We start from the raw sequence: 24059 nt of genomic DNA on the forward strand, positions 1-24059 counted from the left end.
AGTTTTCCTCTTTTTTTTCATGCATGCACACATATATAGTTTGTAAAGATGCTTTGGTACTTTAGATCAAAATGAGCCTTTTCCGAACTCAGTCTTGTTTTTATATTTTTTTGAGCCAGTACAATACATTGCAAAATATTTTTGTGTCAAGTCTGGTCAAGGTAAGTTCAAGCAACAATTCAAATAATTGACAGATGGCTTTTTTGCACAATTTCCTGTGCAATACTGCATTTTATTTTGCTTCATTTCGCTTCTTTATGTTCAGAAACATACTTCGCTGCCTTCTCTAAATGACTTGTAGCCCATGGCCAGCTTCCACCTTGCATATATAACAGTATTCAGCTCAAGTCTAGCTCCTCCCAGGGCATCTCCAGGCACCTGGTTGCATTGTCCCTGTTGGCCACACATCCATCAGAATCTCCATTTAGTGGTTGCTTGTTGATATTTGGACAGCTGGAGGAGTAAAATCCCTGACAATCAGTGTTGCAACACAGTGGCAGAGAGGGGCAATGGGCTAATCCACGAACTTCGGAAAAAGGACAGCATATTGTGTTGCCATGGATGGGGGAATTCCCTTCATAAGAATGGCTAATTGTCATAATTTTATTTTTGGTTTTATTCATATACAACAAACAAATCATCAATACATGGACATATGAGAGAATATCCCCAGTTTAGTATCAGTACACATTTCTGTATTGCACAGTGCATCACATATAAAGAGTATACAGCAAGAGTGTACATAACAAGCAGGCATATAATGAAAAAAGTGTCCATCCAGGCGGGCAGCAACCCTAAACCTGCACTTTTGGGGGCGGTTCAGGCATCAAGAATGCTTCTATGCCGAGGGCGTTTAGCAGGGTTGGATTGGGGCCACAATTAGGCCAAGGCAGTCCAAAAAAAAAAAAAAAACTGGCCCACATTTGCAGATCGCAACCTTTTGCAAAACACTGTTTAGTTAGTAGCATGGAGATAATGTTGGTAAACATTTGTGGTACTAAAAGTATTTTAAAGCTTATAGGGCCAGTAACTTTCGTCATTACTGGAAACAAAATGATTCCACATTATTCTTGTGGGTGCTCTTGGAATATTTCTCACCCTAAGATCTCCTGAGAGCCCTCTTCATCTTCAGGCCTTTTTTGCTCACCCAGGGATTTTTAGATATGCACAGTACTTTTGCACTGCTTGAGAGAGGCCCTCTAGTGTTCAGAGACTGGCGAAAGGTGCATTGTTATTTTTGTTTTACCTGTAGGTAGCATAATGCATAAGTTCCAACAAATTGAACGATGCTAGTATGTAAATGCAAAAATAAATATACATAGTGTCACTTTCCTCACATACATCCAGTTTTATATAGCACAGACCTGATGCAGTGGTGTTGGAGAGCTCTACAAGAGAACCAGATAACATTACAGAAGGTCAGATGTATTTCTTTTGAGGCTCAGATGGATTATGTGATTTGCCCAGGATCACAGGATGTTGAGCTGATGCTGGAACTTAAACCTGGTTTCCCAATTTCAAAGTCCCCAAGGCTACAGCCTCGCTCTGTTGACTGCAGGAACTGATATGGGGCACGCAAAGAAGAACAACAGAGAGTAATTTACCCCACCCTGGTCCATGCAGGGTAGGGGACAAAAATAAACTGCAGAGTTCCCTGCCTGCCTCTCACCAGCCACCACCACCCAGCTCTCAGGTCCTCTCCCCTGACCCAGTCATCTGCAAAGCAAGTGGTAACTGCTTCCCATCTGCAGCTTTGTCACACCTGAAGAGAGTCGGTGGGGGCATGCTGTGACAGCCAGAGCAGCCCATTGTTATTCTGCCTCTGACAATTGGCCGGCTGCCCTGACTTTATTTGCATGGAGACAGGCTCAGTATATGAATGGAGAAGCTATCATAACAGCCTTTCACGTTGTGCACTTGTTGGCGTTTGAGACCGAAAAAACGGCCCATTAACTGACCTCAGGCAAAGGCCTATCGGCGGATGCCCAATTGCCTGCCTTGCCAATCCGAGGCTGTCGTGTAGTGTGGGACATAGCATCCTAATCTTATTCGTCCTGCGGCTGGTTTGATTGATGGTCTAGCGTGGTACGAAGGAGGTAACTACAGTATGGTCCCTATATTTCTCAGGGTTGGTACGTGGGTGGTTGCATTAAGGTAGAACTTTTAATTCTGTCATTACATATTGCCATATCCCACAGCCAATCAGCAATGGTAGGTATTACCCCCCCCGTGCATTGCCTGTCGGCATTTAGCAAGTAGCAGTGCAATTGCAGTAATGCAACGTGCTCCCTCCCGCTGCGGTCCCCTTAACATACCCCAATAGGGCTATCAGTGGCGCAAATTGCAGACTAGGTTGCGATCTGTCCACTATCACACTCATGATCTCACGCCAATAATTCAGGATAGGTGGGGCATTCCCAGGCAAGATAGAAAAATCCTGCGTTGTCCTGGCTGCAGCAGCGACAGCTGTGAGAGAGTGAAGGGTCGATCGTGTGTTGTTTTCTCGGGGTGATGCATAGCCACTAGAGGTGTGTCCTTTACAGTGATGCGGGTTAGCCCTCCAGTCTCTGGTTGGTGTCTCGGGCCACTCACAGAGTTCTTTGTGTTACGTACAATATTTGAAGTTTTGGCAAAATGCAAGAAACCAAATGCCATATGAGGTTTAAACAAGCATTTATTAGCATAAGAATGTCATGATGGAGTGAAGCACATTCAATTACATATTGGAAGTAGAATAAAATAGAGAGAAAATAAGGGAAATTTAAATATATACCAAGAAAACCACTGCAGTGCTGGTGCAGGGGGATTAAAAAATGTTCAAAGATTTTCCTTGGCCATACTATAGGAGAGCAGCGTGGTAACTGTGCAGTGCTTTGTCCCATTCCTGCCTGGTAATTTCCACTGAATGCAAAAATGTCAGTTTAAATATTTTAAAACCTGACAGTCATTCCTTCAAGAACATTGTAGTCACTGGGTGTACTTTACCAATCATCACTTGGCATTGAAGATAAGGTGGCCACTGTTGCGCATGTCATTAGGGACACTAATTCCTGTCCTCGACTTTTATTTGATAACTTTTGCATTCTGGGTGTTCTAGTCTTGGTTTGTTTCCATCCATATCAGTAGTATAGGGCAGTAGATGGCAGTGTTTTGTAGGTTAGAAGCCCAGGACTGGAACCAGTTCCTGTGATAACCTGGTTTGAGGTAGTAACTCTACTTGCAGGTGATTGATGCTATTTCCCCAAAATACTTTTTCTACTTCTCTAAAGTTAAAGGGCCTAGACTAAACCTCTCCACACAGTACCCAGTAGGCATGATCATATATCTATCTGCTTGCTCATGCCTTGTGAAGAATTCAACATTAATCGAAAAAACACAACTTTGTCCATGAAATATCAATCTGTTTTGTTGGTTCTTCCTCTGGGACAGCTTATTTAAGTATTCTGAAACTTTGCAGCATCAGGCAAGATTTTCTATTATTTCAGCTGTGGTATACTCTGGAATCTTATTTACAGCTTCTTACAAATATGCCTTAAACTCCAAATAACATCTGAATGGTTTCATGTAAACTAAATTATTTTGCTTCTAAGCTCTGCAAAATGAATCACTCAGAAAACATTTGGAGGTAAAAGATGGAATTCTTTTATTGTGGCGCAACAAACAAACTGGGAGTTGCCAGTCAGCGGGTAACTGCCTTCGACTCCCATTCCACCTTTCAGAGACTGAGAATGCTGACTTAACATTCTATGGAGAATGTCAAAACAACATTCTCTCATAGCCAAGATGCACAACTCATCCAGTTGCTTCTAGGTGCTCCTGGTCAGCGTCTGTTCGCTCTCCTCTGCACAGCTCCACCTGTTGCTGCTGCCTCTGCTACGCTTGAACTGAGAGCCTGCCTGACTCTCAGTTCGAGGCCCACCTTCACCTGCCCATGCCTCATCCCTGGTGGGCTAGTGGTCATCTGTGTGCAAGTATCTTGCTGTCACCTTTACTTTTGCTTATTTTCTTTCATCTTTATTTTTCTTTTTTCTATCACTTTTCTTTTTTTTTTTCTTGTCTCTTTCTCTCTCCTTTCAGCCTAACAGTCTCTCCCTACGCTCTGTTTCCCTGGCGCTGCTGACCATGCGGCCCCGTCCCTCTCTCTCCAAAGTGCTCCCCGACCTCCCAGCTGACCAGACCCTCCTGCCTCCCTCCCCTTCTTAATGGCAGCCGGTGCGCCGAAGGGGCCCCGAAGGCAAGCCCGTCAGTGCCTAGACCGTGCCCAGCGCCATCAACCCTATTCCTCTTACCTCCCATTGCTACAACACAGAGACCCTCCACACGCTGAACACATGACGCTCCACACCCTGCCATTTCACATCCCCCAGACACACCCAAGGACCATCCTCCTGCATCTACTTCCACCGCACCCTCACCATACACCAAGCACCGGACCCTCCCGCCATTGAGCTATCAAACACCAACCCGGAGCGCCTCAGCTGCAAACTCCTCAACATTCACTCCCTCCACAAACATGCTGTAGAACTCTGGGACCTATTAGACTTCACCTGCCCAGACATCGCCTTTCTCCCTGAAACACAGACAAACGCAGCACCTGCTATCACCTCCCCAGCACCTACAAATTGCTCTGCAAAGCCCGGCCTTCTTGTCCAGGTGGCAGCCTGACCATCGTACACATATCCACCCTCTGTCTGACAACCAATGCAGAATAACACTCCCCCCTTACGGAGCACCTCCATTTCCATATCCACGCCACCCCCAGGTCTACCATCTGCGGCACCCTCATCTACAGGGCACCTGTCTCTCCCCCCCTCCCCCCCCCTCCCCCCACACCCCCAGCCTTCAGCAACTCCATTGTCAACATCACTTCTTCCCACGCACTTGCCTTCACAAACTACTTCCTCCCCGGCCACCTCAACTACCACATTAACATCTGCAACAACATCAAGACCGCTTCACTGCACGAGAACCTCGCCACAGGACTAAAGCAACTGGTCACCTTGCCAACACATATCTCTGGACACACACTCAATGCCAACCTTTCCACCAGCAACAACATCACCGTCGACAACACCTCCATGCTTCACTGGACTGACCACTGCTGCATTCATTTCACCATCACCACACTGACCATCCACCTCCGCACACTCAGAGCCCCAACCAGACAATGGAAACAAATTACAGAGGAATAGCTCACCAACACCCTCTGCAAGTCTCCAACACCCCTCACCACTGTCGCTAACATCTCAGCATAGAACTTCCACCAATAGATCTCTGAATGAGCCAACACCACCTCAAGAAGGCCAGCTGGGTCTTCTCCTGCACTCCAGAACTCCAGGCACACCTGCAGACGTATAGAGAAAAGATGGAGAAACAGCAAGCCCCGGAAGACTTCGAGGCCTTTGAAGCTGCCATCAAATCCCACCACCACCTCATCAGAGCCACCAGGAAAGCCAACCTGCAAGACCATATCCGCACCACAATACACAACACCAAAGAGCTCTTTGCCGTGATCAAAGAGTTTGCCAAACCCCACTCAAAAATGGTAAACATCCCTCCATCTCAAGACATCTGCGACAGACTACCTAACTTCTTCCACCGCAAAATCAAAGATATATACGACACCTTTGGACCCCAGGACCCTCCGAGCCCTCCAACAACCCCCCAGCTTTGACCCTCTGACCTGTCAAAGATCCTGCACCGATGGACCTCCCTCACCACGGAAGAGTCCCACTCCATCATGAGCAGCATCCACTCTGGAGCCCCTACGGACCCCTGTCCTCACCACATTTTCAACAAAGCCTTGCATCACACCTGAGCTCTGCCACACTCTCAACTGGTCCGTAGATACAGCTACCTTCCCCGAGGACTGGAAGCACGCCGAGATCTGCCAGCTCCTAAAGAAACCCATTGCTGACCCCTGGAGCCTCAAGAACTACCTCTCCATCTCCCTGCTGCCTTTCCCAGTCAAGGTCATTGAAAAGGCCATCAACACACAGCTCCGTAAACACATCGAGGACAACAACGTCCTGGACATCTCCCACTTGAGTTTCAGGAGCAACCACAGCGCAGAGACCACCCTCCTCGCTGCCACAGATGACATCCGCTTGCTCCTCAAACGTGGTCATACAGCAGCCTTCATCCTACTGGACCTATTGGCTGCCTTCAACACGGTTTCACACCACACCCGATGCTCCAGACTCCAAGCAGATGGCATCCACGGAAAGGCCCTACAATGGAGATGCTCCTTCCTGTCCTGCAGAACACAGAGTCAGACTCCTGCCTTACCTGTCAGAACCAACAGTGATCAGCTGCAGAGTTCCACAGGGCTCCTCCATGAGCCCCACACTCTTCAACATCCACATGGCCCGCTCGCATCCATCATCTAGAACCACAGGCTGAACATCGACTCCTATGCCGACGATACCCAGCTGTTCATCTTGCTGACCGAAAACCCCACAACTTCCAAGAAGAATTTCCACAACGGGATGGAAGCCGTTGCCACCTGGATGAAGGACAGCTGCCTCAAGCTCAACTCTGAAAAGACCAAGTTCCTCATCCTGGGACCCTCCACATCAGTCTGGGGCTACTGCTGGTGGCCAGTCACATTTGGCACCTCGCTGTCACCCTCTCCCTAACAAACCACACATGCAACCTCTGTTTCATCTCGAATTTGTTGCTCACCATGACCTGCCAAGTCAACTCAGTCGCATCCTCCTGTTTTCACACACTCTGGAAGATCTACAAATGCATCCCAAAGGAATGCCGCAGAACTGTAACCCATGCCCTGGTTACCAGCAGACTTGACTATGGCAATGCCCTCTACGCCTGCACCACCAAGAAGAACCTGAAGAAACTTTAACACATCCAAAATGCCTCCGCCAGACTCATCCTGTAAGCCACCCCCTACGTGGACACATCACCAGTCGCCTAAGAGACCTCCACTGGCTTCCTGTTGAGAAAATAATCAACTTCAAACTCCTTGTCCACGCATACAAGGCCCTCCACGACCTAGGACCCACCAACCTCAACCTCTGCATCACTTTCTACTCCCCACCGGACCTCTCCGCCCAACAGGCACTAGCCACTGTACCCCAGATATGGAAGACCTTGGCTGGAGGAAGATCCCTTGCCTACCTCGCAGCAAAGAGCTGGAACAACTTGCCCCTGCAGTTCAGGCAGTCACCATTGTTAACTCCTTTTAGGAAGGACCTTAAAACCTGGCTCTTCAACTGAAGCACAGAGAACAAACCCCCTCAGTGCCTTGAGACCCTTATGGGTGAGTAGTTGCGCTCTATAAATTATGATTTGATTTGATTTAGGCACTGATGTAATGAATTTACATTGTGTGACTGATTAACAAGACAATTCGATGAAGATATTAGTGCTGTCACGGCAGGGCTTGTACCAGTGTTATTTTGCATATTTTTATTCATTCTCTTTGTATAGTTTAATTTTGTCAGTTTTCTAAATTGAGGGTGGCAGTTCCTTTGGCATGAGGCTGTCCCTGTCTTTTTCCTACTCGTACATCCTGGCACACTAGCAGTTTTGCCTCCTCCTTTCCGACCTACTAATTGGGAAATAGAATGAAGAGAAGGGGCATGATAGTGCGGGTGAGGGAAGCCAGTTCGTTGTTTTATCCCCCTTCTTTTTTTTTTTTTAGATTAGATTTTGGATACTGGGCTGCAATTGAAGGCGGTAGGAAAGGACTTTAAAGGGTCTGAAAAGAGAGGGCACAGGCCCCATCCACCTACCCAAAAAACTGACATTATTACTGTTTTTCTATCTGCCGTTCTGTCTATCCTTTTTGTTGAAACTCACCTATTGTCTTTGCCTCTGTCTCTCTCTTTCCCTGTCTTTCTTTCTCTCTCTCTGTCTCTTCTATTTCATTCACTCTCTTTGCGTCGTTTTGTTTTTGTAGGTGATTTTCGTTTCTCCGGGCGAGACAGCTTGATCTTCCTGATTGATGCTTCGAAATCTATGTTTGAAAGTTTTCAGGAGGGCGTGCAGTCCCCATTTGAGATGACACTGCAGGTAAGAGAGTCCCACTCTGTCCCTTCCGAGCACTTGCATTGGAAAAAGTGGCTCACTGTGCGAGATCGCTATTTAACCTCCCATTACCATTGTCACACTCAATCCTCTCGAGCAGTAGTCACCTTAAGAGCAATACATGACTCACTCTCCCTCCCTTACAAGGCATTGTGTTTCCTCCACAGCACTACCAGCCGGGGCGTGACGCAAGCTCCCGCAGCCTCTGCAGTGCAGGAGTGGGGGCAACCCTTTAGAGACCTGCAGATACTTCAGGCCGCCCCCCTTCCACCCCAAAGCCAATTAATATATGTAGAATATGGGCGACTCGGGGGCTTTATTTACATTCTGGAGGGTGCGGGACATTATTTTGCCTTACGCCACTGACTGGCAACCCCTCTAGCATGTCACTCACTGTAAGAGTACTTCTTGGCTCCAGTTTACCCAGGGTGACTTCATGTCAGCAGCTGGTCCAATCCTTTCAGCATGTGTGACTGTGAAAGAAACACTTTGATGTCCCTTTCATTTGCCAGTGATACTTCACCAGCGCTTTGATGTCCCTTTCATTTGCCAGTGATACTTCACCAGCGCCCTAAAACCAACCAGCAGGTGTCCCTGTAGGATATATATATATATATATATATATATATATATATATATATATATATATATATATATATATATATATATATATCTCTCTCTCTCTCTCTCTCTCTCTCTCTCTCTCTCTCTCTCTCTCTCTCTCTCTCTCTCTCTCTCTCTCTCTCTCTCTCTCTCTCTCTCTCCCTCTCCCTCTCCCTCTCCCTCTCCCTCTCCCTCTCCCTCTCCCTCTCTCTCTCTCTCTCTCTCTCTCTCTCTCTCTCTCTCTCCCTCTCTCTCCCTCTCCCTCTCTCTCTCTCTCTCTCTCTCTCTCTCTCTCCCCCTCTCCCTCTCTCTCTCTCTCTCTCCCTCCCTCCCGTACTTCGACCCGATTTAACATGTATCACTGCAAGACAAGTTTTTGACTTTCCCTCCCAGGTGCTCTGTTTCCTCCAGAAGGTGTCACTGTAAGAGCAGTACTTGACTACCTTAGAAAGGTAGTGTTATTGTGTTGTTATAGTAGTATCCTCATCCCAAGCCAGAAGGTGTCAGTGAAGAGTGCTTATCTTCCTTTCCTCTCCAGTGCATCCGCAGCGTCTACACTAGCAAGATCATCAGCAGCTACCAGGACCTGGTGGGGGTTGTGTTCTTTGCCACGGACAAGCACAAGAATAGTGTTGACTTTAAGCATGTCTTCGTCTTGCACGACCTGGACACTCCAGGTAAGCAAACGTGTGAGGCATATTTTGAAGCTCCTGAGGGTGATGTAACTTTAAGCGATTGAGCCAGTGTGGACTGTGGTACTTTAAGGGTCATGTTGTGTGTGCCAAGAGCGCTCTGTCCTTGGGCTCGCCAGGCTGCTGGAGGTAAAAGGAATGCGTAACTATGTAGATGTGAGGTAGTGTGTAAGAGGAGTTAGGTAATCCTGGTTACAGCCTGACCTGTGTGTCTCAGTACATGGTGGATATCATCAATCTCTGGAAGAGGGTTTGGCTTGAGGATGCAACATGGATCAACTAGCTGTTGCTCGTAAAGAAAAGTTAACTACAGGCAGCTGTATTTCTGCAGCTGGGGGTTTCTTCCTTTGATTCATAAGGGAGCACGACCAACTGCTGTCACAAAGAACTTTTCGTTTTCATCCCCAGACAAGTGAGTATTACAAAGGATTTGGTGCTGGAGAAAGAGCAGCTGCGTACCTGTAACCGTAGAAGTTATACTAGTTTGGAAAACTATTTTTGTCATTTTTTTGCACCGTTTTGTTGAGTTCTTCAAGGAGATCGCGCTGCATTGTTTAATTCACGCTGTGTTGAAACTGTCACAGCTGGGAGTTGGGTCCTGCTGCAAGTTAAACTTAGCTCAGCCGCTGTATCTTCCGAACTCCTGACCCATACCTGGAGACACCTGTTCAGCAACCCCGTCAGAGACCCATCCAACCATTGCCCTGTGGTTAGCATTTTCATGTAATTGATCGCCGGCCTGAGTACATTGACTCCTCAAATCCACTGACCTTTTGAATCTTCTTCCATTGTACTCACAATCTCAGCAATCTAGTTTTCCAAACAGCAGTTACTAGGGAAAGCACTACACTGACAGTTCTGCGATGACCCTGGAAAGAGTTGGAGGCAGAGCTGTTTTCCAATATCCCTAATGTCCCCAACGAATATTAACAGGACCGCGTTTGGGTAGGCCGCAGCATACTGCTCAAGGTTTTCCGTAATCCCATTATCATTTCCATGGGGGTCTTCCTATTTTGCTTCCTATACCACATTTATATGCACCCCCTGCGCAACTCAACATGCTGTTATGTTAAACACCATTCCAAAATTCTTCCATTTTTCTGTATGAATGCTCCGGTCTCTCACCGCCTATCTGCAATTAAGAACCGCTGATCGGCCGCAGCAGGGAGGACTTAAACGGCCTAAACATCACTAACTAGCTTCATCACAGTAATCATTTTTTGTACTAAAACCTTGTGTTTCTGCACCTAGATTTTCAACTGTACTACGTTTGTGACTTATAGGCAGTGAGGCCGTTTTTGTTTTGTATAATTTATTTATCTTATTTGCATTGTGTTCCTGGATGCCCTTTTGGAGTGCATGGTTAAAAAAGAGTGATGGTTGTTAGATCAATACAGGAGCTATTGGGTCTGATGTATGAGGTTTGGAGATGTGTAGGAAGCTGGCTTTTTGTATGGTATATCCAAATGAGAAGTACGGGCAAAGAGTCCAGGGGATCCCCTACTAATGGACAGGGGCTTGCTCTAGCAATCCCAAGGTGCTGTCTTAGGGGATAGTGGGGGCCTTAGCCTTATCAGAGAGGAGTGTTAGACATTTACCATAGGCACACAGTCAGTAAATAAGACACACAACTCAATAAGGAGAGCCACACCAATTCACAAAAATAACAAGTATTTTTATATATGTTTAGGCACCAGAATCAGTAGTAGCAGCTAAGTATGTTTTGCAAGAGAAATACTTTTAGGTTTCAAAAGTCAACACACAGCAATGTTATCCTATGGAGGAAAAATGAGTACTGCATACAGGTATAGTACAGTGACTTGCGGAAAATTGCACAACGAGGGTCCCCTCTTGTAAACAAGAATTATATGAACAATTCACAAAAACAAAGGTTATTTTTGCCTTTTCGAGGTATCAGTCCATATAACATCAAACTGATCCTGTAGAAAATCAATAGAATCCAAGGATGAGTCCAAAGTTTATTCAACATCTGGTTGACATTCAATTATCTGAAATCCACAGGAATTCATGCTTCCAGCCAACACGTGTTTCGTCTTGGGAAATAATTATATCCCTTACGACTTCTTCAGGGCTTAAATGTTCATTACTATTCCACAATACAAATTGATGATCCAGGTTCCTCACAAATTCATTTTCTTCACAAATCAAACAATGATTAAATGGGAAACCATTCCACTTAATTGTTGATCACTATTCAAAAAACAAAAATCGGTAGTCCAAAAATGTCTTTTCTTTACTTCAAATCCAAGTGTGCTTCACACCCAAATGATACTTCAATGGGCAACCCAATGCCCCCGTTGTTTGGATACTCCTGCTATTAAGACAAACCGCGTCTCCAAGTATGGACGGTATAGTATAGGGTAGCGCACACGCTATGCGTCCATACTATTTTATTGGGTCTTTGTTGAAGTCAGGCAGTCCTCCCAGTCTTATGGAGGCACAACAGCTTGCAGGAAAAGGTGACTTTGGTGCAAATCGTCAGGAACAACAGACAGGCCGGCAAGGCTGGTGCCAAGTCAGTTGCTTCTTCCTCAGTCTTTGCTGTCACTGCTCTTGAGTATCCTTCTTCATAGGTCAGCAGGAGTCTGATTTACTGGTGCCAGGGACTCCCCTAAATACAGAATTTAGGGGTGTTTAGGGAAGTGTTGGGTAGTAGCCAACGGGCCACTTCCCCCTGGGGTTTCTACACTCCCTACATAACACTTCTTGTGGGAAGTGGGCATTCCCCTGTCCCAGAGTTCCTAATTCTGCCAACACTAACATGGCAGATTTTTAAATGTTGTAACCACATCAGTCAGCTCACCTTAAGAGTTGGACTGACCTAAGGGGTAGACACACCTCTCTGAATACTACATTTCCTGCCTGTCCAGGTGCCAAATGGGCCCTGGGGCAGTGGGCTTGGCATCTCCCTTCTGAGTGAAGCCAAGTCTGCATACCACAAGCGGTGGGGTTATTTGAAGCCCCCTTGCCTTGGAATGCTGATTTGCAGGCCATCATGTTGGGAAGGATGTGTTAACACCCCTGTTAGAGCAGGCTTTGTTCCTGTCGGCCCAAGAGCAAAGACTCGCACCCTTGGGGTGTCAGAAACATGTCTGTTGGTGGCAGGCTAATTACAACTAGTCAGCCAGCACATGGGTAGATGGTATGTTTTCAGGTGGCAGGCTAATTAAAACTAGTCAGCCAGCACATGGGTAGATGGTATATTTCCAGTGGTAACCTTTAAGGTGCCATCTGGGTGCATGTATTAATCCATCACTGGAATAAGTGAGGGGTTATGAATGCAAGATGTTTGATGCAAACATGCCTATTTTCAGTGAAGCCATCCTGTAGCTGGGGAACTCTTACTGACCAGTGTCCAGCACATGTACTTAAAATGTCTTCCCAGTTCACGCTATATGTCTGAGAATTGCAGATATTTCCTCACAAGTGATATAATGTACCCTTTGTTAGGGCTGTAAGGTCTACTGTAGGGCTAAATTACATATAATGCATACATTATTAGGGGACATGGCAAACAGACTGTGTGCCAAGGAGTGTTTTTCACTTTTAGCTACACCAAGACACGCAGCCTGCAATGCAGTCTGCCTGTGCTAGGTGTGTGGTCCCTGAGGGTGGCACAATACATTCTGCAGCCCTTGGGACCCTCTTTGGTACCCATTCCCTGGGTACTAAGGGCACTATTTACAAGTGACTTCCAGGGGTGCCAAAGGTATGGCCAATTGGGGAACAATTGTACAGTTTTAGGGAAAGAGCGCTAGCACCGGGATCCTGGTTTGCAGGAACCCAGTGCACTTTCAGTCAAAATTGCACCATGTACCAGGCAGAAAGTGAGGTTGGCCGTGGCAAAAAGTTGCAGTTTCCTACAGGATGTGCTCTAAAGATAATAAATGCTTAAACATGAGGGATTGTCAAGAATGTGAAAATGGGCATGGGTGATACTTACTGCTTTTAGTACGGTCTGTATCACATATTTATAAGCCATCATTGATATGTATCAGCGGGCCTGCCAGTGATATATTTGTGTACTAGGACTGATTAAAAACCAAAGCCCTGAAGGTGTTGTACAGCAACCAGGAAATACTACATGGAGTCCACCAGGAACAGAAGAGGAGCAGCAATTTTCCAATCCATTAATTGTAGGCATGGAATAAATAGTATGAATGGGTATATACATTGGTGAAATACAGGCTGTGTGGTCCATCCAGGAGTAATACCACAGCCCAAATAGGGAGGTTGGGAGGAATTGATTGCTTGGTTTGTTAAACACTATCAGATGAAGATCTTTGTGTACTAACCTGCAGTATTTATAGGCTGCCATGCACCAACTTCGGGAAATTACCAAGTTTTAAGAGCTTTCCTAAAAAACATGTTGTTGGATATAAGTTGCAGATGTTTAGCACAGTTTTCCTGGACGTTTCATCCAGAAGCAGAAAAGCCCAAGCACCCACTAATCACCCAAACAGGCTTTGCGGTAGCGGGGCATATGCGGGCATATAGAAGAAGAGGAGCAAAGTTGTCTGCAGTACATTTGGAAAATCGTTTAGCAGTGTGAAGTTTCTCTATAAAATATGATGAACTATGTAAAGCGCTTTAAATGAGATATGCTTAAGGGCCAATAGTAAACCTAAGGTCCTTAGAATACGCTTCTCGTGGCTCTACCGAGGGGGACCAAATACCAAGCAAGTTGCCTGGTTTTGAACAGTTGGAAGTCAAGTAAGGAATACGTTTTAATACCAAAGTAAAGGGGGCTATAGTAGTCGAGCCTTGAGCATATGAGGAAGGCTGTGCTAATCCATCTACTCTCGCTTGGCAGCAAAGGAAGCCCACGAGGATGGCTTTGTATATATAAAATGCAAGATGAAATAATTGGCAAAACTTGATTGTGGATCTTTAAATAATCTATTTTAGTACCTCAACTTGAGACACACTTGGCAGATTGGGGTAAGGCCCAAGATCTGAGTGCCAAAGAAAAGAGTGACAGAGATTAAGGTTCCCTTCAGTGAAGAGTACTTCTGTCTTTATGGTATTGGGTATAAGCCAATGTTATCAACATGCAAAATGCAGTCTTTCAGAGGAGAGACAGCACTGGATGAATTTGACAGATTGAAGATTAATTAGTAGTCAGCCCCGTCTGCGTAGACTTAAGCCTGAAAGAACGGCGCATATCCATATGAGGCTTCATGTATAAGGTAAACAGATAAGGCAGGAACCTAACGTGGGACAGAAGAAGTGGCGAAACGTTATCAACCCAGGATTAATTGTTGTTCTGCTGCTTGTACGGCGTAAACCAGTCCGAATATTATCAGCTATGCTAGTGTGTGAAACCAACATGAAAGAATCTTTTGATAGAATTGTACCAAACACATTTGACAGATCCAAAAGCATCAGGCTCTTGTCTTGGCAACAAATACAAGAATCGTAAGGAGCACATATACTCAATTAATTTAGTTCATCGTCTCATTTATTGAAAACTCCAAAAGAAATGCATACATTCACAGAAGGTTTCCAGTTCTACATCCATCAAGTTTCCCAGTTTTCCATTAATTTCATATATTACATATTGCAATTCCACATAAATGAACCAATAGTTTCCCGGTGCTACTTCAGTTATACATGTTATATTACACATATACAAGCTTTGTCAATGAACACTTTGATAGGTTCCAAAGGAAGGCCCCTAGCTATCGAACCTCTTTATTTTCTATTGTCAAACACAAAAAGAAGTTTCCAGTTGAACACGGGCCTTCACAACCCTACACTAGTAAGTTCCCACAGCTCCACCATTGCTCTATCTTGTCCACCAATCCTACTTAAATCAAAGAAATATTTGTACAAGAAACAGCCCAATATTGTCATAGCACCAAACGAGTGACGAAATGCATAACTCCTAGAGGTGATCAAACCCCCATTCATCTAAACTTATACCCTGCCACATCCTGACGAATACACCATGTGCTGCCTTCATTGCCTCTTGGTTTCACAAAAGCATCTATTCCAAGCCGCTTCCAGCAGGAATACAAAACCGCACTAACAATAATGTGACTGACATACATAATCATTGCACTATATTTTGCCTTCTATCCCGCTAAAAACAATATCCGTTCCTTGTAATAAACCCCTCAAGTCATCGCACCATATATTCAGTACCATACATTTTCCCTATCCTAACAATCTACATCTTCTATCGTTTTCGAAATAGTACCTCCAACTTCAATCCTTATAACTTTTATAACCTCTCCTTTTTACCATTCTCACGTGCTCAGATAAATATACATAAGCCCATCCTCCACAAAAGGTATTCCATTTCCAATATTACATCCATGTCTATAGTGGGAATCAACCCGAGCATACCTTCACATTCAATTTTCCTTATCTTGACCATTACACTATGTTATTTCTTCATTCCAAACCAGAAGCATGTCTAAATCTTTTCCTTCGAATTCGCTTACTTTAAAAAAAATCTATACCTAGAGATGCATCTCTAAATCACAGAATCAAAATTCTCATATTTATCAAAATCATTTACATACTCATCCAGTACGCTACATTTACCTCTCCTAGTGTCATGTGGAGTTCCCTGTCCACATTCATACCGACCTCAACTGACCGTAATTTCTATATCCACCAAGTTTCGTTTAGGTGAAGTTGGCGTTATCTGTCAGACTCCCTATAGTGAACTTTTATGTGGCCAATACCTATTACTGTAAGTTTGGACATGTTGTTAATCAGATGAGATTCTTTGAAATGTTTCCTAAGCGGGGACCTCTCCTCTCTTTTCCTTATAGAACTTAGGTGTTCTTTAATCCTCTCTATCAGTGGTCGGATGGTAGAACCAATATACTGTTTATTGCATATCACATAATCTCATAAATGCAAAATGTAGTGTTAAAGGGTGAAAAATTCACTTCAATGATAAATCGAGAGGCTCACAGAGAATTCACCCTATATACTTGGTCTCTCTGTTACCAAAGAAAACACCTGTTTATGTGATGAATGTGTATAACAGGCCAGTGGGCATAAACAAAGAGTCCGCCATTGTCCATTCTCTTGAGCTCTCTATAGAGGCACTGCCAGTAGGCACTCTTCTTATAACTACAGGCGACCTCAATGTGACGTTCAAACTGCTAGATAACTATTCGCAACATCTAACTGAAGAAAAAAATGCCTTATGGCTCATTCCAAAGCTGGACATCCCGAAAGTCGCAGGATGCTCGGTTCTAGCAGTTGAATTGCTGGGCATAATGCTGAGGCTAGGTCTTAGAGCCTGCAATGGCAAAACACAATCAGACCAGGATGGAGCCCATACATTCAAAAGACTAAACCAATCATCTCGCATAGATTATATACTCCTATCCCTTCAGACATGGCCATGTATGTTGGACATGGCAATTATTGAGGGGGACATGGACCACAGCTCACTTAAATTAGAGTTGAAGGGCCTTATGTCCTCTGACCCAGAGAAGCTTACATCAAGCCTCCTCAGCGATATCATTCTGTCTAACAATAAAAAGGCGTTGAAATGGGAGTATGTAACGGCCACCCTAATTTAACGAGCCAGGTGTACACCAAAGTAGCGGGTCCTAGTGCTCTAAGCAGCCAGTTCCAATTTGATCATAGCTTCCCATGACGAACTGTTTGCATCACTGAGAGAGTTGCTCTCTAGAGAGCCCACAAAATAAAAAAAAACGAAATTTGCCTTGCATTCCTGGTAGAATGATCAGAGTAGAACAGCAAAGATGTATCTACTTAACTCTCCAAAAACTAAAGTTCAGAGCGATATTTCCTTTGCAAGAAGAACATGTAAAGAAGTGATGGCCCATGCTAAAGCCTGTTGGGAGGATGACATTTGGAGTGCTTTGGTTAGAGCAGCGCACAAAAGAGACGCCAATGCTTTTTTGGGCATAATATCTCACAGAAGTTGTCATGCAGTCTCGTCTGTGGACTTCCTTCTTAAACCTCACATTTGGGTGGACCACTTCGAGAAGCTTTATTACGGTAGTGGAGTTGGGCACAGTGAAACTTCTTCAGGGACTTGCAGACCACATAAAATAACAAGGGCCTCTCTCAGTCTCTATTACTGAGTCACTTAAGGCCCCAAAGTGCAAAATCCTCCAAGAGGGACCCTGGCACTAACTGTATACCAGCTGATCTATATGAAGCCAAGCCTGCTCTCTAGGCTCCCTTCTCTTAATGCCATACCAGGGGCTATCTTGGATGGTGGCACCCTCTCAAGATCCCGGCAGACTGCCAAGTTCGTCCCAATACTTAAAAAGGGTAGACTGGACGACCCAAGCAACTCTTGCCCCATCAATCTAATCAATGGGAAGTTATTCTGCAAGTATTGGGGAAATTAATAGATTGGGCCACAGAGAACCAAATTCAGGCCAAAAACTAGCACGCTTTATTAACAACTGTGATTCAGTATAATGTACTGGAAAACAGTAGTGCTAGGGAAGAGCCACTTGTATGTGGTCTTCGTAGATTTAAAATCTGCATTTGGCCTGGTTCCCCGCCATAAACTCTGGGATGTGCTTAGCACCATGGAAGTCCCAGCCTATATCTTAGCTCTAATCATAAGGCTCCATACAGATAAACACGAGTTGGGTACGGGAACAAAGGGGAGCTCACTGATTCTTTTAAAATTGAAAAAAAGTGTACATCAATGATGCGTCCTGGTTCCCGCACTTTTCTCCCTGTATATCAATCACCTGGCACAGTTTGTCGACTTCCCGAACAACTATGCTCCGAAAATTGGTACAGCTAAAATCTCCACCCTATTATTTGCCGACTTCACCCTCCTCATTTAAAAAAAAAAAAACCCACAGGCTTAAATGCTCAATTAAATCGCTTTCTGGAGTTTTGCAGTGAAAGAGGGTTGGAGATAAATATTGCCAAAAACAAATTTATGACATTTAACCCGAATAGAGCGGTGAGATCTAGAATCCCTGTACGGGGCACACCTCTCAAGCAGGTTCAAAATCTTCTTTCTTTGGGAGTGAACATGTCTCACAGTTTAGGTTGGAGGGCTCAGGTAAGCATGAGTGTATTAAAACTACAGGAGGAGGTAGGGGCAGCCATTAAGATGACAAAGAGAACCAAATCTAGAAACCTCGCTCTACAGTTGAAATTTACAAAGTTAAATCTAAAAGCTCTGCTCTAGATGGCACTGAACTCTATGGCCATGTTGGTGCCAATGGGCTCACTTTGTTGGAAAATAAGTTTTAGTGCTCTGGTTAATCAACCACAAAGCACGCCCCGGCTTTCACTACTGCTAAATGTGGGCCTACACCTGATCCTGTTCACGTGCCAAATGAGATCTTTACTGTTCTGCCACCCCTCTGGTCTACTGAAGAAAGAGAACCATACATATATCTTCTCAGGGAACATCTGAATTCTAGGGGCCCACTTAAGGATTGCCTGGTTGTTTTATACATTAGACCTCCACCCACTGTGGGGTAACCCAGATGAAGCTGCTGTTAACCCTAAGCAACTAATTTAAGATACATTTAGAGATTACTTTTGGAGAGAGGAGCTCTAGCGATGTAAACCAGTTAGTCTGGCCAATAGATTTCTAGACCACAAAATAGGCCCAGCCTATGAGGCTTGTCCAACCTTTGCCCTACTTGTAGGCTTGCCTGGGAGAGCATGCTCCACTTTCTCCTACTTTGCAAGACCTACATGCTCCCCCCGTTAGAAGTGGATATTACCACTGTGTAAATTGATAGGAATTAGACAGCATGAGGTGGTCGTTAGAATTCTGCAGTCCGATACCAGGGAAGTGATAGTAATTAGTGTTGCCAAGTATCTACATGCTAGTTGGCTCATACTGAAAAGATATCTAAAGAGCACCTTCGGTTACTCCCTGTGTACCACTTGAAGATAGTTTGTTTGGCCCAGGAGAGCGTTTTATCAGTATTGTATAGTTCTTGTTTGAAATATCGTGTTTTTTTTTCTTTCTCCTGTTTTATATTTTTAATGCTCCATTACTGTGAAGAAACTGAGATTCACTTTATTTGAATTAACAACCCGTATTTGCTATGTTTGCACATCTGTCACACACAGCTGCTATTTAAGAAAACATCAATCATTCTTTGTATTCCTTTTTGTATCTACCTGTGAGTTTAGAAATGGATGCATGTTTTGTGGTATGAGATTCCGAAATAAACACGAATGAATGAATAATTAATGGTATCCAGAAATAGGGATGAATGGGGACAGGGGCAAAATAAATTAAAGTAAAGCATGATGTTTGTTGAGCATGGGTGTGGGGTAGTGATGGAGGTCACTTCAGTATCATTAAGAGAGAGAAGGCTGAACTAAATGTGGAATATTGTCCTCGATAAATAAAAGGGCAACGCCCCGGCACACTTATCACCTTTTCTGTATGGCTGGATACAGGAATATCTTCGAGGGCAATCATTTAGGAGCACTGGCGAGGACAAAACGTTCAGCCAAGTTTCTCTTAAGAGTTGCATGTCAGGGTTGAATTCAGCGAGTATATTAAGAGCCCAATAAAATGTTTAGAGGATGCATTGATTAAAGCCATGTGTAATGTTGTGGGAGTTTACAATGTTTACAGAAAACACATTTCTGTGGTGATTTATGAATGGGGAAGCGTTGATGCATATTAAAGGTAGTACCAAACTGTTGTACTTGATTTGGTATGTTAGCAAACAAGCATTGGCAAAGCCAATGCTTTGGCAGTGTGTCAGCCTTGTTGCACACCACTGTGGCTGCTGTTCAGCACAGGTAAAGGTTAGTGGAGTGCAGTGGGGTGGGTTAGATTGGAAGGGGTAGATTGGGGAAGAGTGGACTGGAGTAGAGTGGAATGGGGTAGATTGGAGTGGAGTGCGGTAGATTGGCATAGAGTGGAGTGGGGTAGAATGGAGTGGGGTGGATTGGGGTAGATTGAAGTGGGGTAGTTTGAATTGAGATGGGGTGGATTGGAGGGGGTTGGGGTAAAGTGGACTGGGATATATTGGGGTTGATTTGAGTGGAGTAGGATAGGTTGGGGAAGAATTGAGTGGGTGGACCAAGAGAGATTGGAGTGAAGTGGGGTGAGACTGGAGTGGAGTTGGGTTCATTGGAGTGGGGTAGCTTGGGTGGAATATTGTGGGGTAGAGTGGAGTAGAGTGTGGGGTAGATTAGTGTGGAGCGGGATAGATTGGGGTGGTGTAGATTGGGATGATGTGGGGTAGATTGGGTTACCTTGGGGTAGATTGGGTTACCTTGGGGTAGATTGGGATGGAGTGGAGTAAATTGGACTGAGGTAGGTTGGAGTGGAGTAACGTGGATTGGGGTAGATTGGAATGAGAGCTATAGTGGGGTAGTTTGGAGTGTGGAAGATTGGAGCGGAGTAGATTTGGGTAGGTTGGAGAAGAGAAGAATGGGGTGGATTGGGATGGAGTGGGTTAGATTGGACTGGAGAGGGGGTACATTTGAGTGGCATGTGGTACTGTGGCGTGGGGTATATTGGGTAGATTAGAATGGAGTGGTAGATTGGTGTAGATTTGAACGGGTTAGTGTATTGTAGCGTGGAGTGGAGTAAATTGTAGTGGGGTATCTTGGAGAGGGATGGATTGGAGTGGGACAGATTGCAGTGGGTTAGATTTGGGGATTGTGGAGTAGATTGGGGATGAGGATATTGGGGTGGGGCAAACTGGGGTGAAGTGGGGTGGGGTAGATTGCAGTGGAGTTGGTATAGAGAGAAGTAAATTCAGGTACATTAGGGTGGGTGGAGTGGGTTAGATTGGAGTGGAGTGGAGTATATTGGAGTGAAGGGGAGTGGGATAGATTTGGATAGATTGGAGTGTGGAAGAGTGGGCAGGGCAGCAGCGGCTGAGTGGACTTCCCCACGATCAGTCAAAGATGGATGCCCATCGCCACAGGACCACCTCTGGTACCAAACTAGAACACCAAGGGATAGGTCCTGCAAAGCAAAGGCACATGATGGGCGAACAAAACCTTATTGGCATGCGCTGTAAAGTCAAATTAATTTGCAGTAAATTTCAGTTGTTTTGCTGGTGATACTGCAGTGGGAGAAATCTGGATAAAAAAAGACCGTAACCTCGAGGCCACCTTTTTGCCTAGCGCTAAGGGTCTCTGAGCTGCTAGCTCCACCCTTGTCACAAGGCACCTTGCAAAGGTTTGTTTGTTATTTGCAGATAAAGGTTCATATTGATGTGTGTCTCTAAACCTGGAAATGGCATGTTTCAATTTTGCCAACGGTGTGTAATTTTAATTCTCTGTGTTTTTAGTTAGGCAGCACTTGTCTGATTCTTCTTGCTCATAATCTAATTTGTATTTCATCTTATGCATAGCTGCCTCTCGCATATCTGCCTGAGAAAGGTTGGCAGGGCAAGGGGAGCAGACAGTTCTAGCTTAATGACAATAGCGCCGTACATGCTGAGCTGATAGAGCTCATGTTTCTAAAGTAAAAAAAAAAAAAAAGGGCAAATCCTAAATGCAGTGTGCTACTGGCTAAAAAGCCCAGACTGGGTCATGGTATTACATATAACTTCGAGAAACCTAACAAGCAATGCAGTGTCCCGTTAGGATCATCTGTGAAAAAGTGTTTAGACTTGGAATATAATCTTCCACGTCAGCATTGCCATTGGCAGGACTGAGAACTAATCCATCAGATTCCAGGATCATCTGCAAATGCAAGTGAGAGTCAATCACATTGTCTGGTTCAAATTCATTCACATGTCACAGAATGATTACTGAACTATTAGTAGAATGGGCAGTGTCAGTTTTGTGGGTGGAATCAGCTCTGAAAGGCTGGCGGGGCAAGACTCAGTATCAGTCATTTATCAGTCTCGTATTGGAAAGGGTGATAGAGATACAACAAATTGTTATGGCCCATGCTCCCTCATGTATCTGACTCTGAATGTGTGGGTTTATGTGGGTGCGCGATTTGGGTATGACTAGGTACTGGATGTGGTATGTGGTATTTGAAGCACATGGTGCTGATGGCTTACCTGAGGGGCTGGTGCTCTGAGCCAAACACGTGGTGTCCTGGTCTTCGTCCACCCATTTTTAAGGACACCCTGGTGATGGGATGTCATAAATGTCAGTTGAATTAAGAGGGCAGGAAGGTTGTTCCTTGCACCCTGTTGGCTGCTAGAGGCCAGGTGACATAAGCGCTGTGTTGTGTGGAGCAGGACAGTGTACTGTTTAACAGGCAGCCATGTTCAGTGCTTGTATGAAATGTGTTTTTGTTTGGTTAACTGTGATCATGTGATGCTCCTAGAGTGGATGTACCACTTTGCTGTTCTATTATCCATCGTTTATGAAACATACGCATGAACAATGACCTACAAAACTAACTTTCCACTCCTTCAAGATCTCTGCATGGACACCTTGCAAGAAGAACTTGGCAACCCATCAGACTCCTTCCAGCCACATCAGATGTTAACGCCCTACTCGATGTCTACAAGGCAAGCCTGGAGAACCATACCAACAGCTACTAAAACCACCTTCTACAATTTTACTATCCTCAAGGTGGCTACCACACAGTTCACACCTTTAATCAGTTGACAAGTCCAATATTATCCACAAGAAGATTAACAAATCAGATTCCAATTCAACAGCACAGAAAAGGCATCCTACCCGTCTCTTACGGCCTGCTGCTTCAATCACAGTTGGCAACATTCTGTTTCTATGAGATGATGAATTTGCTTAAAGCGACCTTCCATGAAAACCAGATCCTATCTTCATTTTCTCAAGGAGAAGCCCTCACACAAATCATCAACATTAGCTTCTCCCTCTTTCAAGGAATCTACCCTAATGTCCTTAAGTTGGGACTGTTCCTCCCCCGCTGGGGAAATCTACACTGTACACAGATGATCTTGCCGTTTTCTGCTCCTCCAGCCACCTACAGTTCATAGGAAATAACACTGAGAAAGCAGCCTCCACTCACCTATAGGAGCAGATGAACAAGAAAAAACTCTTCTACAAGTCTATTGGTCTGGCTTCAGACCACAATGGAGCAGGAACACGGTTGCATTCTATGTTGTATAAGGTGCCCTTCTTATCAAATATATTACAAACCCAGTTTTTTTTTTATTCCACTTTGCCTCTCTGTGGCTTTTGTTAGTCAACCATCAGTCAGGCATCCATATCCTAGACACATGCATGGGCTTCAGTGATACAGACCTGCAATGTTTTATCTTTTGGCCTCACCAGTCACCACCAACTTCTGTAGATATAACTGCAAAATTTCAGAAACTTACTATCTCCAGTGTTACGTCCTCTTTCTGATTATCTTCAACCTCTGCACTCGATATCTTTATTATCAAGGTATATCCATCTGCTGGCAATACCCAACTCGATCTCAGATTCTTCACTATCTGACATGCAGTGGCTCTAAAGTACCTATCAAAACTCAGCCCAGCAGAATTCCTCTTGTTCACCAACTTCGCCAGACAACCACAGGTTCAAGCCTATCTCTTCAACATTAACCTAGATGGGTTCACTCCCGGGTGACAAGTAATGAAAAATCACTAAACTTCACCTGACACAGGTCTCCATTTCAAAGAAAACATTACCTATAAGACCCAGACAGCATGATGTCACCTCTCCCTCGTAAAAAAAGGTGAAATCCATCCTTCTGGGGACTGATTTAAGAACCAAAGTGAAAGATATGCCTCTGCCCCACCTGAATGGAGGTAGACCTCTACTCGTCAGCTTCCC

At 44.7% G+C, this 24059-nt stretch overlaps 1 protein-coding gene across 2 annotated transcripts in view; it reads left to right on the top strand.

Moving 5' to 3' along the window:
• The window catches only part of XRCC6 (X-ray repair cross complementing 6), a 153390-nt gene that overhangs the window by 28817 nt on the left and 100514 nt on the right, over nt 1–24059 (top strand). For both annotated transcript variants that reach the window (XM_069231263.1, XM_069231262.1), the window contains exons 3-4: nt 7922–8034; nt 9191–9329. In XM_069231263.1, coding sequence (XP_069087364.1) covers nt 7922–8034; nt 9191–9329 — 252 coding nt within the window. The remainder of the gene's footprint in view (nt 1–7921; nt 8035–9190; nt 9330–24059) is intronic.

The sequence above is a fragment of the Pleurodeles waltl genome, chromosome 4_2, assembly GCF_031143425.1.
Source record: "Pleurodeles waltl isolate 20211129_DDA chromosome 4_2, aPleWal1.hap1.20221129, whole genome shotgun sequence".
Classification (NCBI taxonomy): Eukaryota; Metazoa; Chordata; class Amphibia; order Caudata; family Salamandridae; genus Pleurodeles; species Pleurodeles waltl.